This window comes from Urocampus carinirostris, chromosome 3 (genome assembly GCF_059441175.1).
Source record: "Urocampus carinirostris isolate Australia breed hairy pipefish chromosome 3, RoL_Ucar_1.0, whole genome shotgun sequence".
NCBI classification, from domain to species: Eukaryota; Metazoa; Chordata; class Actinopteri; order Syngnathiformes; family Syngnathidae; genus Urocampus; species Urocampus carinirostris.
In genome coordinates this window covers 743,476-760,703 of record NC_142351.1, presented here as the reverse complement: position 1 = coordinate 760,703, position 17,228 = coordinate 743,476, and the positions used below count along the sequence as shown (strand labels likewise).

Here is a 17,228-nt window from a genome sequence, read left to right as displayed (position 1 = left end):
TCATTTGCAGCAACTGTATTAAAAGCCTCATCATGCAGTCCAGCCCGAATGGGGATCTTAGGTTGGACGGCTATACTGCGGTTACAAATTATATATACATATATATAGTTTGGATGCGACTTCGTACCAGATGCTGCTAAACTTGGCTGAAAAAAGTTGTATTTGAATTTCAAACCACTTTTCTTTCTTTTCAATAGTCGACTTTTTGGCCAGCCTGCAACATTTTGGAACGCATTGTTATTGTAGCAGAAGCAAAAAAAATGTCCAACCTTCCCCGAGCTCTTTGGAAAAAGCGTCCTCTCGTCGCGGTCCTTCCTCACTGGAGCGCATTTTATCCGTCTTTCAACGAAAAAACTCCAACTCGGCAGTAAAAGGGACCACGAAGTGATACTTCTATCGAGTTGACGTCGTTTGAAGTCGACTAGAGGACTTTCTGGACATTCTATTGTTCGGCGGCCATGACACCTTCTCCTGCTCAACCCCGCCGCAACGGATTGTGGGTACACGTGGGACGGATCACATGCTGCGTTCACGAAAATGGGTGTTTCGGGAGATCCTACCGGATACGACCGAAAAGCGTCTCCAAAATGTGGGGGTTTTCTGACCCCCAACCGGGCAAATGTGATTAGAAGGACACTTGAGGTGGGAGGTTCGAGTTGCAAAGTTGGGGTACATAGCCTTTCTCCTGGTCGGAGGTTTGAAACTCAGTTGTCGTCTTTTCGGGAACACAGCAACAGAAACAAACTAGCATAATGGATAGGTTGGCACCAAAATGTCGAAATTCGCCAGCTGAACGCGCATTTGAAGGTATGTACGTTGAAAAAGGGGAGAAACAGACAAAGAGGGCTTGTGAAGTTTTGTCAATTTAAGAGCGCTATTACTCGTGATATTGCGGTAAGATGGTTTCCGTTTGTGTGACGTCATTACGCATGCGGCGTTTTTTTTGTTGCGGTTTGCTGTTGTAGATTACCATCCATGGTCCAAAATGGTTGTGATTTTTTTTTTTTTGCTATTTCTTCTCTCTTTTATTTTATTTGTTATTTTATGTGCGTGTCTTGCTGTCGGTGTAACAGAGTTATTTGATTGTTTGGAATGTTTTTTTGAATTGTGCTTGCTCAATCAATGAACCTTAATGCCAACAATCCAACGGTATCGTGTGACTGACATTTAGCATCTATTTTGCAGATGATGAGCTAAAACAACAACAAAAAAATATTTTAAAAAAAGGCCACTTAACTCCAAGCTTCGATAGATCAATTTGCGCCGATCTATCTAGTCCTCTATGTGTTTCTGTTGCTGCGTTCCCTGTAAAGACGACAACCGAGTTTTCCAACCTCCAACCAGGAGAAAGGCTATGTACCCCAACTTTTCAAATAGGACCTCCCACTTCGAGTGTCCTTCTGATCACATTTCCCCGGTTGGGGGTCAGAAAACCCCGACTTTCCAAATTTTTGAGACGCTTTTCGGTCGTATCCGGTAGGATCTCCCGAAACACCTATTTTCGTGAACGCATCGTGCGATCTGTGCCACTGGTACCCACAATCCATTGCGGCGGGGTTGAGAAGGAGAAGGTGTCATGGCTGCCGAACAATAGAATGTGGAGAAAGTCCTCCAGTCGACTTCAAACGACGTCAACTCGACAGAAGTTTTGCTTCGTGGTCATTTTTAATCCCGAGTTGGAATTCGGAGAGAATGTGCTCCAGTGGGAAAGGACCTTTTCAAGAGAAGCTTCGGGGAGCCAAAGAGGAGAGCGAGCGAGAATGTCGACGACTCGACGCTTTTTCCAAGCAGCTCGGGGAAGGTCCGTCATTTTCGCTTCTCCTACAAAACCTAAAGTGTAGGAAATCAAAAGGAATTTTGAAGTCCAATCAAAACTTCAATAGTTCCCCGATAAAACAAATGCGAAATGCCAACATGACTTCAAACAAAAAGTGTAAGGCCATTTCAATTGAGCTTTGGATTGGATCCAACATGGCGGCCCGCACCAATGTTGCGGCGAGTTGCTCATTTTTCTGCTTTTATATGTAACCGCGGTGTACTTGTCCCACCAAAGATCCACATTCACGCCGGACTGGATGATGAGGTTTTTATGATTACAGTTTCTGCAAATGAATGAGTCACAACATTAGCTTTTCTGCTGGCTTTGATCTCTTTGATCATGGCTATGAGAGTACTTGTAAAGTATGTATGTTTCCATGACTTCCTTTATATTAAATTTTGAGGTTGACCGTGTATTATGTACTAAGGCCCTTGCAACATCCATATCCGCTTGGTCATCCTGGAAGGGGGATGACCACATGCGCGGTCCCTTCCCAAGGTTTCTTCATTTTCCACATCCTGACCTTTTTTGAGTGTTTCCTTGCCCTCTTGTAGCTTTCAGATCAGTTTGATGTTACAATGGTGTTCTGGGCCCCCTTTTTGTGAGTTTCTGTCAGTGAAAGCGTCACAAATAAATGCGATTTGACTTGTGTGTTGCAGACATGGGTGAAGACCATCTTCCTACTGCGTGGCAGGAACCAGAGTGTCCAGGAACTGTTTACAAGATACTCCGAATTGTGTTGAACAGAGCAGGTTGGTGGTTTTACTTTCCGCAACACGAGATATTTGGCCGTCGACGTCCAGCGTACTTTCCTTTGGAATAAGGTCCGGCCTTCTGTCTCGCTCATTCTTTCAAAATATATACAGTGAAGAAAAGAAGTATTTGAACACCTGAGAAAATCCTTCACCTTATTAGGGTCGCGGGGGGGCTGGACCCCATCCTCGCCATCTCCGGGGAGTGGGCAGGGGACACCCTGAACCGGTCGCCAGCCAATCGCAGGGCACACGGGGAAAGACGACACATTCACACCGAGGGACAATTTGGACCGGCCAATTCACCTGAAATGCATGTCTTTGGAATGTGGGAGGAAACCGGAGTGCACGGGGAGAACATACAAACTCTGCACAGTAATAGCAGGATTTGAACCCACGCAGGAGGTTCCCATGACCTCAGAACTGTGCCGCACACGCTCTAACCACTGCACCGCCGTGCTGACCAGAGAAAATGAATGTTGATATAAGGTACGGCACCATTTGTCGGCTATTACAGAGGTCAAACGTTTCCCGTAGTCTTTCACCAGCTTTGCACACACTGCCGGAGATTTTTGGCCCACTCCTCCACACAGATCTTCTCTAGATCAGTCAGGTTTCTGGGCTGTCGCTGAAAAACATAGAGTTCGAGTTCAGGTCTGGGGACTGTCTGGGCCATGCGGTATTTTTCTTACAGAGCCATTCCTTGGTTTTCCTGGCTGCGCGCTTCGGGTCATTGTCGTGTCGGCCACGACCCATCTTCAACGATTTGACTGAGGATTCAGATTCAGATTCAGATCTACTTTATTGTCATTCTAGTACACGTGTATACAGAACGAAATGTCGATGGATCTGACTCCCACAGTTTCCCTCAGTGTCCTTCAGTGTCAATCCTGACGTCTTTGTGTATTTCCTGCAGTAACCTTGGAAACGGCGGTCCCGGCTCGTTTCAAGTCATTGACCAACTCCTGTCGTGTAGTTCTGGGCAGATTCGTCACCGTTCTCAGAATCATTGGGACCCCACGAGGTGGTCTCTCCGGATGAGATTGACCGTCATGTTTAGCTTCTCCCATTTTCTAACGATTGCTCCAACAGTGGACCTTTTGTCACCAAGCTGCTTGGCAATTGCTCTGTAGCCCTTTCCGGCCTTCTGGAGGTGTGCAATTGTGTCTCCGGTGTCTTTGGACGGCTCTTTGGTCTTCGCCATGTTATTTGTTCAAGTCTTACTTATTGCGTGGGGTGGACTTGTGCAGCCGACGACCTCAAACGGGTTCATCTGATTCAGGATGATACATGGAGTGCGGGTGGACTTCTCATGGGCGGACCAACAGGTCTTTCTGGGTCAGAATTCAAGACGATACTCAGATGTTCAAATACTTATTTGCAGCTGTTCAAACAAATAGTTCTAAAATGCATTGTGATTTCTGAAATGTTCTTTTTAGTTGATCTCTCTCACATTAGACATGCACCGACGATGAAAATTTCAGACCCCTCCGTGATTTCTAAGCAGGAATAGCAAAACAGTAGGGTGTTCAAATACTTCTTTTCTTCACTGTAGTTTACTCTCTGGTTGAACAGACAAGGTTGCTCTCTGTGGTTTCTGCAACATCTTTGAGAGTTAAGTCATGGCAAAATGAAGCCCCATAAAGCAGTGAAGCCCTGCAGGGAAATGTTTCACACACGCGTCGTCGGCTTTAAGACGAATCATGTCCTCCATGACGCCATCTCCTGGACAGAATCATTTATAACGTGATCGGTGCGTGCAATCAAATATCGGGGTGTCAATCTTGCGTTACTCTGGCACTTTTCTTCAAACGACACTCTTTGCTAGCGAATCATTTTCTGAAGCGATGACGTGGCACACGCGTTTGGCGGGGCTTCTAATGACGCCGCTTACGTCATCGACACGCACATTGGCTGGCGCCGCACGAATACTCTGCAGGCACAGACGGGCACATGACTACTCATCTAAGGTTCGGCTGTGGAATAGTATAAGGGCGTCTCCCTGGCTGATTTTTTTCAAAGACGTATATTTTTAAGTTCTATTAGTGACGCTTTTGCTTTATTCGCCTGTGTGCGGATTTGACACGACCACGCGGACTTTTCTCTATTAAGAATGTGTGAGCAATGCTCCATTGAGTTCAAAGAGCCCTCGTGCGCTTTTCCATTGCGTTATATGCTGGAATGTTACTTTTAGTAGGCCAAACAGGAACAAACCCCCCAAAATACGAAAAAAAAAGTTCATTTGTGCGTAATGAAATAAATGGACTGCCATCTCTTGGCTTCAAGTCCCGAGTAAGGTTTAAGTTTGAAAAAGTCGCAGTCAACTTTTAAAAACACCCCCTCCCGTCGCTCCTGTCACAGTTTCTGCCTTACCTACGTTTTGTGTAAATTCCAAAATCTTTGACTGTTTCCGACGAGCGCCAGACGTTTCTCTCAAACGGGAAGTGCCGACGTTGGCCATATTGACTCGTTTTTGATGGCCAACAGAAAATCTAGCTCTGTAGCGATCCAGGCATAGGGCACACCAAAAGAAAGCTTTAACACTCCTCTTTCATGAGACAACAGTTGATTTAGTCGATTTGATGACGTTGCCAAGTTTTCTGAAAAATATTCTTGTTTCCTGGAAAACTTCTGAGAAAAATGTCTCCTTGCAAAATGATGCATGTCAAGCAGACGTTTTGCTTCAGTGCTCTTTTTAAACATCTATATTTTCGATACCTAGACTATGTAAACAATACTTGGCTTAAAAATAACATTTGATTGCAAGAAGACTAAACTTATGCATGAACTTTGCAAAAATTCTCAGCCCCTGATGTCTCGGGTGACGTGATCACACGATTCGGGTCGTCACGGTGATGGCAGGGTCCTACGATACGTCATCCCAACGAAAGCCCTTGCTCATTATTTAGAAAGACTAAAGATTTGAATCGTTAACAGGATGTACTTATATCTTTGCTTTTCTCATCACACTGCGCGTACTTGGCATATACACCGGCGCCTACTCACCGCCATACAGAGTAATACGGCAAATACATGAACAAAACGCGGCACTAAGTGTTGGCAAAGATCGGATTGAAACCACTCCTACCACCTAGTGGTCATTTCATTCCCAGAGGCCTAATACTTACTGATCAGCAGCGCCTAAGCCTTTAGAATTTTTTTTTACGTTTTGGCACTCGGGGACAATGCTTCCGAACGAGTTGAGGGCAATACAAATACAGTGGGACCTCGGTTATTGTGGTTAATGGGGACCAAAACCACCCGCGAAAAGTGAAAATCTGCGAAGTAGCGACGCCCCTTCAAAAAAGAAAAACCCTTTGCAGTACACCCCCCCTGTATACAGTACACCATATGGAATACGGTTAGAGAGAGAGATTCTTGTTAAACACAGCAAATTGAACTTTGAACCCGGGATTAGGTTTTCATCCAGGCCGATTTTTTCTTGGATCCAAATAAGCGCTGCATTTTCCATTTTCTTCTTCTGGCTCTTTACGAGCCTTTTGGCATCTTTCCTGAAAGAGATTGCAGCAGTTTTGCGGATGTTCTTCTCTTGTACCGTGGATTCGTTCGGGCCATATTGTCGGGCTATCGCTATTTCCTGCTTTCGACTTGTCCGATAAACTGACTTTTTCCTCCGCGGTGAACATCTTTGGCTTTTTCTCGGCTTGGCTGGATGCACCGAGGGATAAAGAGCGTTTCGCCAAGGGCTTCGAAAAACCTTTCGACTTGAAAATTCACCGCGAGAAAAAGGCGAGCTCACTGCCAGCTATGGCGAGAAGCGTACCGTATAGGAGGTAAGCGCGGTCTACTGTAGCCGACGGGCCAATGGGAGTCGAGTATTCGGCGAGTGCCGGCCAATCGGCTCGCGTCGATGGCCGTATACGTGCGTTTTTTTGTGTTTTCAAATGACTCGTTCTAATTGAATGTTTTCTTTTCAAATGTTGTAAAATAATGTCCTTTCTAAATTGGAATATTTTTCATGATTCATTTTTGAATTTTTTGAATTGATATTATTATTATTATTATCATTATTTTTTTTTAAAACTATTACTGGCCGCGAAGCTCTGAAGCCGCGAACACGGAAGCGCGAAGTAGCGAGGTCCCACTGTAAACGTGTCTTGTGTCTTGCAGACGTCAGCCGAGAATATCTTGCTACTGCGCGGCAGGAACCGGAGTTGCCTGACGTTGAAATTGAGGAGGAGGACGATGTTCCAGTCTTGCGAGTGACCGGGGTCCGTTCAACCGCCGAAGATCAAGGTCAACCTGAAGATCAAGGTTGGCAGGAGCTTGGAAGCATCAGCTCCCGTCAACACGTGGAAACGGATGAGGACGACGCGTCCCATTCCGCAAACGCTGAAGGTGGTAACACATGTTCCCAGTGTGGGAAAACGTTTCGACGCAAGTCTTATCTGAAGTTGCATATGAAATTCCATGCTGGTGAGAAGCCTTTTTCCTGCTCAATTTGTGGTAAAAAATTCACCCAAAATGGGAGCTTAAAAATGCACACCAGAACCCACACTGGGCAGAAGCCTTTTTCTTGTTCAGTTTGCGGTCAACTATTCACCCGAAATGGACACTTGAAATCACACCAACTAATACACGGTGGTGAGAAACCTTTTTCTTGCTCTGTCTGCGGTAAAAAATTCACTACAAGTTCTCAGTTAAAAATACACACATTAACCCACACTGGTGAGAAGCCTTTTGCCTGCTCAGTTTGCGATAAAAGATTCACTACAAGTTGCAACTTAAAGAGACACATTAGATCACACACTGGTGAGAAGCCTTTTGTCTGTTCAGTTTGCGGTCAAAGATTCTCTAAAAATGAGAGCTTAAAAAAGCACGGACTATTCCACACTGGGGAGAAGCCTTTTTCCTGCACAGTTTGTGGTCAAAGATTCACTAAAAGTGAGAACTTAAAAATACACACCACAACCCACACTGGCGAGAAGCCTTTTTCCTGCTCAGTTTGTGGTAAAAAATTTACCTTTCGTTGGATCTTAAAAAGACACACACTAACCCACACTAAGGAGAAGCCCTTTTCTTGCGCAGTTTGTGGTCTAAGATTTACCTTGCGTTGCGTCTTAATACGACACACACTAACCCACACTGGGGAGACGCTTTTCACCTGCTCAATTTGTGGCAAAACATTCACAGAGAAAGGGAGCTTTAAAAAACACACAATATCCCACACTGGCGAGAAGCCTTTTTCCTGCTCAGTTTGTGGTCAGAGATTTAGCAGGAGTGGAATCTTAAAGAACCACATTAAAACCCACACTGGTGAGAAGCCTTTTTCCTGCTCAGTTTGTGGTCAAAGATTCATTGAGAGTGGGAAATTAAAAATACACACCAGAACCCACACCGGCGAGAAGCCTTTTTCTTGCTCAGATTGCGGTAAAAATTTCACCCAAAGTGGACAATTAAAACAACACACACTAATCCACACAGGGAAGAAGCCTTTTTCTTGCTCAGTTTGCGGTCAAAGATTCACTACAAGTCATAAATTAAAACGACACACACTAATCCACACAGGGAAGAAGCCTTTTTCTTGCTCAGTTTGCGGTAAAAAATTCACTACAAGTGGAAACTTAAAAACACACACATTAACCCACACTGGGGAGAAGCCTTTTTCCTGCTCAGTTTGCGGTCGAGGATTCACTACAACTACGAGCTTAAAACAACACACACTAACCCACTCTGGGAAGAAGCCTTTTTCCTGCTCAGTTTGCGGTCGAGGATTCACTACAACTGCGAGCTTAAAACAACACACACTAACCCACTCAGGGAAGAAGCCTTATCCCAGCCATCCCCGGGCAGTGGGCAGGGGAGACCCTGAACCGGTTGCCAGCCAATCGCAGGGCACACGGTGACAGACAACTCATTCACTCATTCCCACCTAGGGACAATTTGGAGCGGCCAATTCACCTGAAATGCATGTTTTCGGAATGTGGGAGGAAACTGGAGTGCCCGGAGGAAACCCACGCAAGCACGGGGAGAACATACAAAGTCCGCACAGGAAGTCTGGAGCTGGTTATCAATAATTATAATAATAAGATGGCCGACATAGATCTCTAGGGTTGTGGCCTGTTCTCACCAGAGCCCCAAAGCTTAAGGGGCCTGTGGTTCTCTCCGTCCCTGTCGTCCGGATGATAGCAACCTCTGTGAGGTCCACAGCTAAAAGAGTTAAGAACCCGGCTTTTTTCATCTTCCTGTGAGGCCATGAGCTGCTTCTCACACACTCCTCCCCCGAGTGACTTTTGTTCTCAAAGGTACACATAAAGGGTGAGTGCAAGAACCTGTCTTTGGTGTTTTGGGCAAATATCCCATGTTGGCACGCTATGAAAACAATCTCTGATGGGGCGGCAGTAGCTCAGGAGGTAGAGCGCTCGTCTTGGGACCAAGGGATCCCAGTTCGAATCCCGACTCGTCCGTGTTACATGTCGAAGTGTCCTTGGGTAAGACACTGAACCCCTAATACCCCCAATTAGCAGGTTAGCGCCTTACATGGCAGCAAGGCCGCTATTGGGAAATGTGGAGCACATTGTAAAGCGCTTTGGGAAGTCATTGACTTGAAAAGCGCTATAGAAATGCAGATCATTTCATTTTTCATTTCATAAAAAGAGTATTATCTTTAAACCGGGTTCATTGATCGGTACTGTGAACCTGTTGCATCATTTCTTCCACCTTCCCCCTTGCTAACTGTAAGGGAAATTATGGTCTAAGGGTGCCCTTCATACTATATTCTATACTTTTATGTATTTATATTGACTCAATAACTGTACAGTTAAGTTTTCGAGTTGCTTTTCGGAGCGAACGCCTCCAAGGTCAAGAGCATAAGCTTCCCGAGCCAAAGGAACATTGTCTCTACAATTTGGAGGCGACCGGTGGGCTTCCTGTTATCAAACGGGTGCACAGAACTCCTTTCGGCTGACCCGTACCACCCAAGGACAGGAGCATAAGATTCCCGAGACAAAGGAACATTGTCTCTACAAATTGGAGGCCACTGGTCATTTTTTCAAGACTCCCATTTATTTTCAAACAATGAACTTCTGTGATGTATCATTTATTTTACTCGCACGCCGTCGACCGACCAACATTATACACTGCATTGAAATATGTCATTCCTGTCTCAACCAATCAGAATGCGCTTTGGTGCACGTGTTTTATTCTATCCTCCAATCAGAAATCTAGGAAACGGTAAAAGAAAGAGGCGGACGCTTCAGTCCGTGGGATTATATCATTGAAATCCAAGAACGCAATTTTGCCTCGTTTCGATGCGCTCGCTTTGCTCGAATAAACGAGTTTGATTGTAAGTCAAAAGTCTCTTCTTTCATCCGGACATGGTTTCGACATTTTACCGGCGCCCGCTGTCGCATTTCAACACCCGGAGCTCTTTTTTTTTTCTCGATTTTGGGTGACTAAGCCGACTCCGAGCCGCCCTTCTAACCAGAGAGTTGCCTTTAAACTTGCATATTGATTTGAAAAAAAGGTCATGATTACCCATGATTATACATCATGTTTGCATTGAATTGAAAAGAAGAAAGCAGTTACTCCTAATCCATTGGAGAGAGAAATACAATTCATGATCAATAATCTAACCTTCATTTTGAAAACAGAGAAGGTTTTAAACGCGATATTGCCGACTTTTGCAATATTTGTATACTCGTTTATACTTTTTCCATTTTTGGATGAGTAAGTGTGTTTTGTTGAATTTTGGTGTCACCATTTTTGCAAACGATCGTATTTTTCCAAGATCCGCATATTTACTTTTCTTTTTCAAGTACCGGACAAGGGATCTTGATTTTTGATCATCGATTCTAGACTTTGAAGCGTCATTTTATGACCCTTTTTGTTACTGAAGTGGGAACGTTCCAATCTAGGAACACCGATACTTCTGGCATGAAGTTTCTTGCCTACACGGACAAAACGCTTTGATGGAAAACTCCGAATGCTATCGGTTAATAAGTTGAAATTCGAGGAACGCATCGCTCCAGTACATGAAAGTTCACGATTTGAATGTTTAGCAAAAAGGTTGGAAAGAGCTGAAAGAAGAGAGAAACAACACCTGGAGAAACAGAGCAACAAACGGCAGAGCTTGGCCTCCCGTCTAGGCCTTTCCTGGAACGACGCCCCGAAGCATTTACCGTAGTTTCCGCACTACGGGGCGCACCGGGTTATAGGGCACACCCCCAAAAATAGTTTTTGGTCCTATATCTTCCATAGATAAGGCGCACCGGATGATAAGGCGCTACAACGGGAACGTGCACAAAACAGTCAGATGGTTCAGTCCAACTAATTACCCCCTTAACATTCCCAAAGCTTGCAAAGAAGAAAATACGTGTCTCAGACATGTACGGAAACATTGTTTGTACCATGTCACTCAAATGCATCGTTCCAAATATCATTCGGAAGGTTCAAATTGTGAACCGAAACGGTAATGAAATCAAAAACGTTTCATTTTGTTTTTGTGTCATGTTTCTTGATAGATGATCTATTTCATCTCTTGTCCGCATACAATTTTGCCTCTTATCAACAGTTATAATGATTATAATAACAAGATCGCTGACCTAGGTCCCTAGGGTTGGGGCCTGTTCTCACCAGAGCCCCAAAGCTTAGAGAGCCTGTGGTTCTCTCCGTCCCTGTCGTCCGGATGAGAACGGTCCCCGTGAAGTTCACCGCCAAAAGAGATAGGAAGCTTTATTTCTTCATCTTCCTGCTTGGCCATGAGCTGCTTGTCACACACTCCTCTCCCCTGAGGGACTTTTTCTCAAAGGTACACAAGAATGGTTAATGCAACAACCTATCTTTAGTGTTTTGGGCCAATATCCCATGTCGGCACGCTTGAAAACAATCCCTGATCATTGAAATGAGTCTATTATCTTACAAACAAGACCAAATTTGGTCAAAATTTCAGTGAAAAGGGGAGGTTGTGGAGCTGGTCCTCTTTTCTACGGCCTGGACAAAGACGGGTGCACAGAAAGCCGGGTAGCAACCAAAGGAGGGGTCCTTGGCGCACAGATCCCAGACTACAGAAACGGACTTTTCAAAGTTTCTAAGATTATTCCTATACAGTTTCGGGATCAGGTGAACAAATTGTACATTTAACAACAATCTCTTTGTTAGACCTGTTAGCAATTAGCACTTTGATGGGGTAAACCCTATGAAATATTTTGAACAACATTTCTCTTTGTTTCTAAATAAGTAGCAATTGGATAACAACTCTTTTTCCCGTCAATCAATTCAACTCATTTCATCCAAAAGGGCAAATGCTATCCAGCCTGCAGACTTCTTTTTGGCTCTCGGAGTCATCCTTGCTAGACCGGCATTTTCAGAGCGGAGGTTCCATATAGGAACATAGGGGGGAATCAAATCACAGAGATAATACAGAGATAAGAGGGCGCAAATCCATGCAAACATTTCTATGTTAATAAGAGAACCTTAAGGTCACATCTCAAGCGGACTGGGAGCCAGTGCAGGTTGGCCAATACAGGAGTAATATGCTCAAACTTTTTGGTCTTAGTCAAGAGCTGCCGCATTCGGAACCAGCTGCAATCTTTTGATGCTAGACTTCGAGAGACCAGAAAGCGAAATCATAAACGCGTGAATCTGATTGAGACAGCATCTGGCCAATCTTCGCAATATTAAGGAGGTGGAAGAAAGCTACTCGAAGTCATATTTTTCACATGTAACTGAACATCAGATTAGGATCAAATATAACACTTAGATTTTTGCCTGAGTCACATTTGTCTAGGTTCAGGGTAGTGTTTGAAAACAACTGACGACAGTGAGCTGGACCAATAATCAACATTTCAGTTTTTTCTGGGTTAAGGCGTAAAAAAATGAAGTGACATCCATCATTGAATCTCAGTAAAGCAAGCCTCCAGATTTCTACAACTTAACTGTCCAGTTGTCTCCAGTGGCACAATCCGTTGAGTGTCATCAGCATAGCAATGGAAACTAATATTATACTTGCGGATAATGTCACCAAGCGGAAGCATAAAAATACTAAAAAGAAAGGGGCCGAGTACAAGTCAAGTCAAGTCATTTTTATTTGTATAGCCCTTAATCACAATAAGTCTCTACAGAGCCCTGTGGAACGTCATAGGGGACTTTAGAGTGTTTAGAGGTCAGATTGCCGTCGTTAACACATTGCATCCTGTCTGACAGGTAGGACCTAAACCACGAGAGTACAGTTCCTGAGATACCAACGCGTTCCAGACGAACCAACAATATGTTGTGGTCGACAGTATCAAAAGCAGCGCTGAGATCCAGCAGCAGTAACATTGATGAGGCACCGGAATCTATTGCTAAAAGGAGACCATTGGTTACTTTAGCAAGGGCTGTCTCAGTAGAATGATTTGCCCTAAATGCTGACTGGACAGTTTCAAAAAGGTTATTTTCTGACATGAAGTCATTTAGCTGCTGTGCAACGACCTTTTCAAGTAATTTCGCAAAAAATGGCAGATTTGACACTGGCCTATAATTACCTAGGCTTTCTGGGTCAAGGTTAGGTCGCTTAAGCGTTTGTTTAATGATGGCAGACTTGAAGGCTACGGGAACAATACCCAAGGATAGCGATATATTAATAATATTTAAAACTGATGGTCCTAGGATCCCAAACAGATCCTTCACCAGTGACGTTGGAAACGGATCGAGCAGGCACGTAGTTTGTTTGGCCCTACTGACCATGTGTGTTAGACTATCAAGGGACAAATCATTGAAAGCGGACAACCATCGACACTGTCCTTACCTAACACCTCCACATCTTTAAGGTAGGACAAAGTTGAAGGGCTTTCATTTAAGATTTCATTCCTGATGAACTGAATCTTATTATTAAAATACTCCATAAATCATTAGCAAAATTTCGGATTATTCTCATGTATAACAATAATCTTAGACAAAAACGATGCTTTAGCTGAGGCAAGAGCTACTTTATATTTCAGCAAGCTGTCACACCAGGCCAGTCGGAAGACCTCCAGCTTTGTAGTGCGCCATTTTCGTTCAAGTTTTCTGCAACTTTGTTTGAGTAACCTGGTTTCTTCAGCAAACCAAGGTGTATTCTTCTTGGGTCGGAATTTATGCCTTAGGGGCGCCACAGAATCAAGAACATTAACCAAAGCAGTATTGAAGTTGTTTGTAAGTGAGTCAACAGACCCAGTTTACAGATTCAGATTCAGATTCAGATCTACTTTATTGTCATTCTAGTACACGTGTATACAGAACGAAATGTCGATGCATCTGACCCCCACAGTTTCCTTGAATGTACAGATATAAATAATGTTGTATTGTATTTTGGCTACGTATAGTATTTTACCATAGTGCCGATAGTGCAAGAAGAGTAGCTAACCAGATGCGCAAAATGGGCAGTCAGGTTAACAAGTCAGGTACACAGTAACATTAACACTGTAACAATAACGCTGTAATTACAATAGTGCAGAGAGCAATGTGCAAGGAGTGGCAAGCTATAAAAAAAAAAAAAAAAAAAAAAAAAAAAAAAAAAAAAAAAAAAAAAACTGCCAGTAGTGCAAAAGTCAGATTAGCAGCCGTTTAGATTTAAGTTAACTATATGTTAGATTGACCATTTAACAGTCTAATGGCCAGGGGGACTAGACTATTGCGGAGCCTGGTGGTCCTGCACCGCACACTGCAGTACCTCTTCCCAGAGGCTAGCAGAGTGAACAGTCCATGATGGGGGTGAGAGGGGTCCCCGGTAATGTTTTTAGCATGGGATAGGCAGCGCTTCTGGCCAATGTCCTGAATGGAGGGAAGTGTAGTCCCGATTATTTTCTCTGCTGTCCTCGTTACCCTCCTCACACTACCCCAGTCGGTAGCGCTGCAGCCTCCACACCACACAGAGATACAGCTGGTCAGGATACTCTCTATGGTGCCCCTGTAGAATGCGATGAGGGAGGGTGGGGGCAGGTGGGCTCTCCTCATCCTCCGCAGGAAGTACAGGCGCTGCTGTGCCCTCTTAACCAGTGATGCAGTGTTCACGGACCAGGTGAGTTTGTTTGTAATGTGCACCCCTAGGAACTTGATACTGCTGACAACCTCCACAGCCTTGTTGTTGATGCAAAGTGGGGCATGGTTGGGCTGGTTTTTCCTAAAGTCGACAATGATCTCTTTAGTTTTGTCGACATTCAGGACCAGGCTGTTGTCCCTGCACCAGCCCACCAACTGCTCCACCTCCTCTCTGTAGGCCAGGTCGTTGTCATCCCTGATGAGGCCCACCACTGTTGTGTCGTCAGCATACTTCACGATGTGGTTTGTGGCGGACCTAGGGACGCAGTCGTGTGTCATCAAGGTGAACAGCAAGGGGCTTAGGACGCAGCCTTGGGGGGAGCCCGTACTGAGGTAGATGACATCTGAACTGTTCTGACCTATCCGCACTGATTGTGGTCTGTCACAGAGGAAGTCCAGCAGCCAGTTCCGCAGGGGGGTGTTGAAACCCAGGAGTCTCATTTTGTCTACCAGATGTTGTGGGATGATGGTGTTGAATGCTGAACTGAAGTCCAGGAACAGCATCCGCACATGGGTGTTCTTCTCCTCTAGATGTGTCAGGCTCAGGTGAAGCGCAGAGGAGATGGCATCCCTGGTGGAGCGGTTTGTCCTGTAGGCAAACTGAAAGGGGTCGAATGAGGAGGGGAGACTGGAGGTGATGTGCTCTTTAACCAGTCTCTCAAAGCACTTCATTATGATAGGAGTCAGTGCAACGGGCCGGTAATCGTTGAATGATAAGATCTGGGGTTTCTTTGGCACTGGGATGATGTTGGCAAATTTGAAGCATGATGGTACTTTGGCTTGGTCTAGCGAGGTGTTGAAAATGTCTGTTAGTACACAAGCCAGCTGATCGGCGCACTCCCTAAGTACCCGCCCCGGAATGTTGTCCGGGCCTGGAGCCTTCCTTGTGTTGACCCTTTTCAGGGTCTTCCTCACGTCAGATGAGTCCAGGTGGAGTGCTCTTTCGTCCTGATTTGGAACCGCTTTCGCTGCAGGGGTGCCGTTTTGTGCCTCGAACCTTCCAAAGAATTTGTTGAGGTCATTCAGAAAGTCCATGCTAGTGTTCTGCACTGGGGCGGTGGTTGGCTTGTAACTGGTGATGGCCTGAATGCCTTTCCACATATCCCTGGTGTTGGTTGTGCTGAGGAAACGTTCCTGGATTTTTTGACTGTGCGTTCGCTTTGCTAGTCTGATAGCCCGGTTCAGGTTAGCCCTCGCTGATAACAGCGCCTCCTTGTCACCAGATCTAAAGGCAAGGTTCCGTACTTTTAGTTGTTTGCGTATTTCAGCAGTCATCCAGGGCTTCTGATTGGCACGGGTGCATATAGTTTTGTTATTGCTGACGTCTTCTGCGCATTTACTGATGTAGGCTGACACAGAAATGGCGTACTCATCTATATTTATTTTGTTGTTGTAAGTGGCAGCCGATTTAAACATGTCCCAATCAGTGCAATCAAAGCAGTCCTGTAGTGCCTCCATTGCCCCCTCAGACCACACCCTCACCTGCTTCACTGTAGGTTTTTCTCTGGTCAGCAGGGGCTTGTATGCTGGAATTAGCATAATAGAAAGGTGATCTGATGAGCCAAGGTGGGGGCGGGGGGCTGCTTTATATGCACCTTTGATGTTTGTGTAGGCCAGGTCTAATGTGTTCCTACCTCTTGTAGCAAAGTTTACATGCTGATGGAAATGCGGGAGAACTGTTTTCATATTGGCCTGGTTAAAGTCCCCCGCCGCAATAAAAATGCACTCGGAGTAAGCATGCTGCAGTTCACTCACAGTTCGGTAGAGAACGTCCATTGCCTCCTTCGTATTAGCGCTGGGGGGCACGTACACGGCAGTAATGATGGTCGCGCTAAACTCCCTCGGTAGGTAGAAGGGTCTGCAGATCACCGTCAAAAGTTCAATGTCTCGTGAGCAGTGATTCGAGATTATCTTCGCATTTCTACACCAGTTGTTGTTGGTATAAATGCATAGACCGCCACCCTTGATTTTGCCGGTGAGCTCGCCGCTTCTATCGGCGCGGAAAGCAGTTAGCCCCACAATGCTAACAGCGTCATTCGGGATAGATGAGTTTAGCCATGTCTCCGTCAGAATTAAAGCACAACAGTTCGTCAACTCGCGATTCGATGTAAATTCCACTTGTAAATGGTCCAGTTTGTTGTCCAGGGAGCGGACGTTGGATAGGAAAATGGATGGTAGAGGCGTTTTGAAGGGTTTGGCCTTCAGCCGAGCCGTTAGCCCGGCCCGACAACCTCGTTTCCTTCCCCGGTCACAGCGCTTCCGCTTGCCACTTTTATTCGCTGCTTTGTAGGCCGCTGTGTTCCGTTGACGTAGCACTCCGAGGCTAAGTAAACACTCCAGAGTGATCGTCGAAATTTGCGCTGGATTTCTGGATCATATCCAGCAAAAAATTGCGATCGTATATTAATCTGCAGTTAGAGTTGTCTTTGTTCGCCCTCATAAACTGAGTCGAAGATTGGGGTTTTTGACTAGAATGTGAGAAACTGTCGGGAGCAGATCCAGCCGCAGCCATAGAGGGCGCCGCCATTTTGGATACTGCCCCCCATATTGCATTTAAGAAAGAAATTATAGCAAAATATGAAGACGGTGTACGAGTTTCCCTTCTTTCGAGGGAATAGACCACCACAAAGGTAAGAAAT

The 17,228-nt window shown here is 45.1% G+C and overlaps 1 protein-coding gene across 1 annotated transcript; it reads left to right on the top strand.

The window, feature by feature from the left end:
• The first annotated feature begins 1,571 nt into the window (after positions 1 to 1,571).
• Positions 1,572 to 9,846, top strand: LOC148368205 (uncharacterized). Its single transcript, XM_088330193.1, has 3 exons — positions 1,572 to 1,801; positions 2,479 to 2,571; positions 6,703 to 9,846. The coding sequence occupies exons 1-3, from the start codon at positions 1,693 to 1,695 to the stop codon at positions 8,436 to 8,438; spliced, it is 1,938 nt and encodes a 645-aa protein (XP_088186319.1). The 5' UTR covers positions 1,572 to 1,692; the 3' UTR covers positions 8,439 to 9,846.
• The last annotated feature ends 7,382 nt before the right edge of the window (positions 9,847 to 17,228 follow it).

Bases quoted from the DNA above. Each gene is read 5' to 3' on its own strand.
- LOC148368205 (XM_088330193.1), top strand. From the start codon at position 1,693: ATGTGCTCCAGTGGGAAAGGACCTTTTCAAGAGAAGCTTCGGGGAGCC. The intron at 1,802-2,478 runs GTCCGTCATTTT...TGTGTGTTGCAG, and splicing joins TTCCAAGCAGCTCGGGGAAG to ACATGGGTGAAGACCATCTT. The intron at 2,572-6,702 runs GTTGGTGGTTTT...TGTGTCTTGCAG, and splicing joins AATTGTGTTGAACAGAGCAG to ACGTCAGCCGAGAATATCTT.